This window comes from Labrus bergylta, chromosome 1, assembly GCF_963930695.1.
Source record: "Labrus bergylta chromosome 1, fLabBer1.1, whole genome shotgun sequence".
Classification (NCBI taxonomy): Eukaryota; Metazoa; Chordata; class Actinopteri; order Labriformes; family Labridae; genus Labrus; species Labrus bergylta.
The window spans coordinates 36,497,969-36,504,911 of NC_089195.1; the positions used below are offsets into that span (position 1 = coordinate 36,497,969).

General features: G+C 40.8%; 1 protein-coding gene across 1 annotated transcript; it reads left to right on the plus strand.

The window, feature by feature from the left end:
• The first annotated feature begins 1,269 nt into the window (after positions 1-1,269).
• On the plus strand, positions 1,270-3,376 carry LOC136179983 (E3 ubiquitin-protein ligase TRIM39-like). Its single transcript, XM_065958980.1, has one exon. It carries the CDS (start codon positions 1,303-1,305, stop codon positions 2,944-2,946), a length of 1,644 nt encoding a protein of 547 aa, XP_065815052.1. The 5' UTR covers positions 1,270-1,302; the 3' UTR covers positions 2,947-3,376.
• The last annotated feature ends 3,567 nt before the right edge of the window (positions 3,377-6,943 follow it).

Sequence of the window (6,943 nt, forward strand, 5' to 3'; positions counted from 1 at the left end):
ATGAATAAGCTATTTTCATATGCTCAGAAGCCTGTCATACAATGTCTTTGCTGTGAACTGTATCTGTTAGTGAAGAAGTCTGTTTATACTTACCTGTTTTGTGTATACTTTATGCAGAACCAGTGATTTATCAGAGAATAGGATTTATGCGGCTGTGGTGGTGGTGGTTACGAATAAACAGAGTGGAATTAAAAACGTGTGGTTCTTACCGATTACCTGCAGCGAGTTCTACACAATAAGAGCCAGCGTAGTTAAGCAGGAAAGCTACAGCTTTCTCACAATCTCTGTTATTTAAATGGTCCATAGACGTGCTGTCAGCAATAACTACTTAATTACCATTAATCTCTTACTATTTTGTCTCTTTAGGCTCACTGTACAGTCGTCCTCAGTGTCTCCCTCTAGTCACACTGCTGCATCTTTGAATGTTTGAATTTCAGATCCCCCCCACCATGGGCAGGTTGAAAACATGAGGAACTAGCGATGTAGTTTCACCCCCTCTAACCAAAGGAGCATCTGATGACGCAAAATGACGATTTTTGCGTCATCAGAGGCTCTTTTTCAGACTTAGAAATACAGAGCTTTCGCGTCTCAGGGGAAAATGAGGGGGGGATGCACGAGCATTCAAAAATACTACCAGGTTTCTAATGATACAAAGCTTAATGCAAATGGGAGAAGTATCCCTTTAATAAAAAAGTAAAAACCTAAAACTTTTTATTTCTAAAAGCAAAATAATGTAATTTTAACCATGCAATTAAAACTGAGATTAATAGCGATTAACTATTGAAATTCTAAAAAGAATTATCATTTGACAGCCCTTAAGGATAGTATTAGTAATAAGAAGAAGGAGCAGACATCAGGATGGAAGGAAAATGAGGAGAAGACAGTGGGATAATGTTAGACAGTTGTGTAAAGAAGTTAAGAGATTAATCAGATATCGTGATGTATCATTTTTCTGATTGTCTTACAAGATATCAGTTGTCACAGAATCACAAATCCCTCCAAAGATAATAAGAAAATGATAATTTAATCCAAAGTCACTTTTGTGCTTTATGGCACTGAGAAAAAACGGAAGGAAAATATATGATTCTAAATTTGTCTTTAAGTTTATTATTATTCTTATAAGAGAATAAGACAAAATGATCCATCGCTCCAGGGCTCCATGGGGCTTCCATCTTTAACATTAAAATCAGTAACCCATTCAGATTGGTAAATCTTTACACGCTTTACTTTCAGATTTTTAACAAAGATAAGAGTCTAATATCAATTAAATTGTATTCTTTCTTTCTTTCACTCTGTGTAGATATGGCTGCTGCAAAGTATCATCGATCTGAGGATCAGTTTCTCTGCTCCATCTGTCTGGATGTGTTCAATGATCCTGTTAGCACATCATGTGGACACAACTTCTGCAAAAACTGCATCACTGAACACTGGAACACCAGCGACCAGTACAGCTGTCCAATGTGTAAGGAAGCTTTTACCAATAGACCTAAACTGAGGGTCAACACTTTCATCTCTGAGATGGTTGGTCAGTTCAGAGACAAAGCTCAGCAGGAAGCCACCAGCAGCAGCAGCTCAGAGCTACAAGAGTCCAAACCAGTAGAAGTTCTATGTGAAGCCTGCACTGGACCCAAACTGAAGGCCCTGAAGTCCTGCTTAGACTGTCTGGTCTCCTACTGTGAGACTCACCTGGAGCCTCATCTGACAGCTTCACGTCTGAAAAGACACCAGCTGATCGACCCTGTGGAGAACCTGGAGGACAGGATGTGTACGAAGCACGATAAACCTCTGGAGCTGTTCTGTAAGACTGATCAGACCTGTGTCTGCACGCTCTGCTCTGTTTTAGACCACAAGACACACGAGTTTGTTCCTCTGAAAGAAGAATATGAAGAAAAGAAGGCAGAGCTAGAGGAGACAGAGGCTGAAATTCAGAAGATGATCCAGAAAAGACGACTGAAGATTCAAGAGATCAAACACTCAGTGGACCTCAGTAAGGACGATGCAGACAGAGAGATGGCAGAAGGTGTTCGAGTCTTCACCGCTCTGAAGGAGTCTGTTGAGAGAGGCCAGGCCGAGTTCATCAACACGATCGACAAGAAGCTGAAAACAACAGAGAAACAGGCCGAAGCTTTTATCAAAGAGCTGGAGCAGGAAATCTGTGAGCTGATGAAGAGGAGCACTGATGTGCAGCAGCTCTCACACTCTGAAGACCACCTCCATCTAATCCAGAGAGTCCAGTCTGTTAACTCTGCTCCACCCACCAAAGACTGGACAGAGGTTAATGTCTGTCAACCACTTTATGAGGAGACTGTGAGGAAAGCTGTGGCTCAGCTGGAGGAGACTCTCAGTGAAGAGAAGAAGAAGTTGGTTCAAGCTGAGCTGAAGAGAGTCCAGCAGTATGCTGTGGATGTAACTCTTGATCCTGATACAGCACATCCTAATCTCATCCTGTCTGAAGATGGGAAACAAGTTCATCATGGTGATGTGAGGAAGAATCTACCAGACAACCCAGAGAGTTTCGTTCCTTGCGTTAATGTTTTAGGAAAGCAGAGTTTCTCTTCAGGCAGATTTTACTTTGAGGTTCAGGTTAAAGGAAAGACTGATTGGGATTTAGGAGTGGTCAGAGAGTCCATCAACAGGAAGGGAAAAATCACAGCGAGTCCTGAGAAAGGTTTCTGGAGTATATGGTTGAGAAATGGAAATGAATATAAAGCTCTTGATGACCAGCGGATTATTCGCTCTCTGAAGTGTCGTCCTGAGAAGGTGGGGGTGTTTGTGGATTATGAGGAGGGTCTGGTCTCCTTTTATGATGTGGACTCTGCAGCTCTGATCTACTCCTTTACAGACTGCTCCTTCACTGAGAAACTCTTCCCTTACTTCAGTCCTAGTCTGAATTATGGAGGTAAAAACTCTGCACCTCTGATCATCTCTCCTGTCAGTGTGAAATAATCAAATACTTCATGTATTGATTCTCATCCGAGTACAAACCATCCTATTTAGTGACAACACGGTATATTTGACATATTTGACAGAATCACATCATCGTGTTTGTTGATTGACTTTATAGTTCAGAGGTTTGTCCTCGTAAACACAGCAGGTAACAAACTGATTTGATTGATCAGCTCATCATTGAGACGCATCATTTATGTGATAACGTTTATTTTAACCCTTTAAACTTCACTGACTTCCAACTTCAGATCGAGAGGAAAAGACTGTAGAAGACATTAATTCAATAAGTTTATATTTGTCTGAAATGTCTTTGGTGTCTCTTTGACTGAGTTCTGCTGTACGTATGATAGTGTTGATAAAAAGTCAAAGAAATCTGTAAATATGTGATTTTGAAACAAAAACTTCCAAATAAACTTGTTGTTGAAGACGAGGTCTGAGTAAGTACTGAGTAAGTACTGATTGACACGTATGACCCAGAACGTCCACCAGATACGTGTGCTTTGTGTGTCCGCTCCCTCATCCGTCAACACCCACAGGCTGAGTTCTCAGAGCGCAGCACGGTGCAGCACCGCCGGACAGCTGGAGTCACCAGACCAAGGAGTTCCCACGGTAAGTACAGAATCAGGAGTGACATCGACAGATAACACGATGTATGAGGTATAAAACCGTTATAAACACAACAACAAACACACATAAGGTCATTGTTCTGAACTCGGGATGTTAATGATTAATCATCTATCGATTAATCGCCGTTAAGAATTTAACCGATTAGAAATGTATTCACTGACGATCTGTTTACAGTTTAACCGGCGGTCACATGTAATACCAATTCATACCAAAAGAGGGCGCCCGTCACATTTACAACTCAGAAAAACTGCTGTTATCACTACTAAAGGAAGAAGAGGTGCTGTGAAAAGTGAGGAGAAATGTAAGTGGTCAGCAGAGAAAGTGTTTTCTGCAGCTGGACTTGTTGTGAATAGACTGAGCACACGACTCAGCCCTGGTCACTTAGAGCTGCTCGTCTTTGTAAAGCACTAAGCCGTACATATATTTTGGTGAGTAGAGTATTTAATGCGATCACAACTCACGGCTGAATGTGTTGAAATATTAATTTGCCTACAAAGCAGAATAATTAAGTGTATTGGAAAGATGCTCAAATGGAACCATTCGTGATGCTAACGTTACTCATGCACAAGAACGACAAATGTTATACAAGAGTGTAAGAGCCAATATGCAAATTATTGATTAATACTAAATATCGAGTTAAAAATGATTAAAATCTAATAACAGTAATTTCATGTAAATTCATAACGTTTAAAATTGTTTTAAAGGCATAATTTAGTCATTTATAAATGATAAAAAGGTTATTGTTTATGTTCTTGGATGTTTGTTATGACAGCACTGCGTAGTTAAAGTTGTGACGGATGTGACGTAAGCAGTTTGGAGTCCAATATTGATGGAAGCTACACAGTTTTTTGACCATGCGTTAGACCGTTTGTTAAATCTGTATTTTATTTTGAAGTTTTTTCAGTAAACCTTTTAAAAAGAAGGAAAGCTGTCCTGTCTTTTCGCTCGCGTTGCAAATACTGTGAGTTGACTCCAAAAAGTGGTACAGAGGACGAAGAAAGAGACGGAGTGCCACTACATTTTGTCAAAAAACTAGCTTAAAGGATCAATAAGCTGGAACGTGCCCGGGCGCGGGGAGAGCGCAGCTGTCCGCTCGGGAGAAGGGGAGATAACAAAAGAGAGCTCACCTAATGAAGCCAGCAGAAACGGGTTATCCTTTAAAGTACTCTCCAAGAAAAGGTAACGTGAAACCTAAATACTACCCTCGTGCATTTCCATGGAAGGATGTATAGCCGACGCAGGAAGATAATTGAAGCCCGTGCCGAAATTAAAGGAGGATTGCAGGAAATAATTCAAGTTGTAGATTCTCCGTGTCAGCTCGTATTTTAAGCCTTGAAACAGTCAATGTGGATTTTGGCCTTATTTAAGAAGTTGTTTGCACTCGTTTTATGAAGAAAAAGTGCCTTAAAGGTTAAGTGCTTTTAAACCTTTGCATTCAACTAGAGCCTTACTCTGCAATATTAAGATGATTGATGAAAAGGAAAAAGAGTTTGGATGTCTTGAGGATACAATGGATTCAGGACGGACACGCAGGTTGACAGAGAAAGCCTTAGAGGAGAAATTGCAAAAAAAATATAGCATTAAGAAGAAGAAAATTAGGAGCTCTCACAAGTAAAAGAAATGAAGTGGACAAAATGATGAGTGATGCTCAGAGTTTACAAGGTGTTAAAGATGTGATGGAAAATGATTTTTCACTCGCTGTAGACAAGTTTAGTTGCCTCAACAATGAAGTTGCAAGCCTTTTGTCTGAAGATGAAAAAACATTTGATCAGGAACAATGGTTTGAACCCAAAATGGCATCCATCAAAGAATTCATAAAAGCTACTAAAACATGGATCGCCGCTGTGCATGAACGCTCTTTTCAAAAAGAGGATGATGCGGAAATTGACCCGCAAGATGCTGTTAAAGCAAGTGACAGTATTTCACAAGTAGGTGTCAGCAATGTTGGACACAATCGTCAATATGGATCTCAAGTAAGTCGCAGAACAGCCATATCACAGGTGTCCTCGACACGTGTTAGACAAGAGGTGGAACATGCAGCTCTGCTTGAACGTGCTGCGGCACAGAAGAAAAGGCAGCAGCTTGAGTTTGAAATGGCCAGAATCAAAAGCGCAAAAGAAGAACTTGAGTTGGAAACCGCATTAGCAGAAAGCAGTGCAAAATTAAAAGTGCTCAAAGAATATGAAAGATCAGAGGATGGTTCCAGTAGCCGTGGTTACAGTAGTCACGCACTAGTACAAAAGCTAAGAGGTGGGGGCATGAAGCAGGAAGAAACCAGTGTATCGCTTCCTCAGCCAGTTGATCCAGGCTTTCATGCTCAATTGCAAATGTTGCACTCTCAAGTACCAAAAGTGGCTCAACAAGATTAGCAACGCTCAGGCCAACAGAGGTGACGAGATGCTAAAAGTGATGCAAAATCAGAATGTTATCACTGAGCTTCTGGTAAAGCAACAAAAGCAATCCCAGCTAGCAACAAAGGACATTACTGTCTTCAAGGGCAACACATTGCAATACAAATCTTTCATTAGATCGTTTGACCACTCAATAGAATGAAAGACAGACAATGATCAGGACAAATTGTACTTTTTGGAACAGTTTACAAGAGCTAGTTCGCAGCTGTGCTCATATGCCACCTAGCAAAGGCTACTATAAAGTGAAGCAACTGCTTCATGATCACTATGGGGATGAACTACAGATCGCCAGCGTGTACATTGATAAAGCACTGAAATGGCCGCAGATCAAATCTGATGATGGAAAGGCATTAAATGCTTATGCAATGTTTTTGGTTGGATGTCGCAACACTATGGAAGACATAGAATTTCTAGAAGAGATGGACAACCCTACCAACTTACGGAAGGTGGTATCCAAACTACCCTTCAAAATGAAAGAACTTTGGCGTGCTGAAGCTTACGATGTCAAACAGCGAAAAGGCAGAAGAGCAAAGTTTGCTGATTTGGTGAACTACATAGACCGCCAAGCTAAAATAATGATCGATCCACTGTTTGGTATTATACCAGACAGCCGCCCAACCATAATTGGAAAGATCGAACAAAAGGAAAGGCATCCTCCTAAGAGAGAGGTCCGTGGAAGCAGTTTCGCTACCAACATTTTCCAAAATAAAAGACCTCAAGAAACATATGTGATGTCAGGTAATTCAAGCAAAACCAGGATTGCCTTTGAGAAGCCATGTTTGTACTGTCAGCAGTTTCACATTCTAACTTCATGCAACAAAATATAAAAATCAGCCACACAAAGAACGTGTTGAGTTCTTGAAGTCAAATGGCTTGTGTTTTGGCTGCTTAACCCCTGGCCATCTCAGCAAGTTCTGCAAAAGACGAATGGAGTGTGAAGTATGTGGGTTAAGTCATCC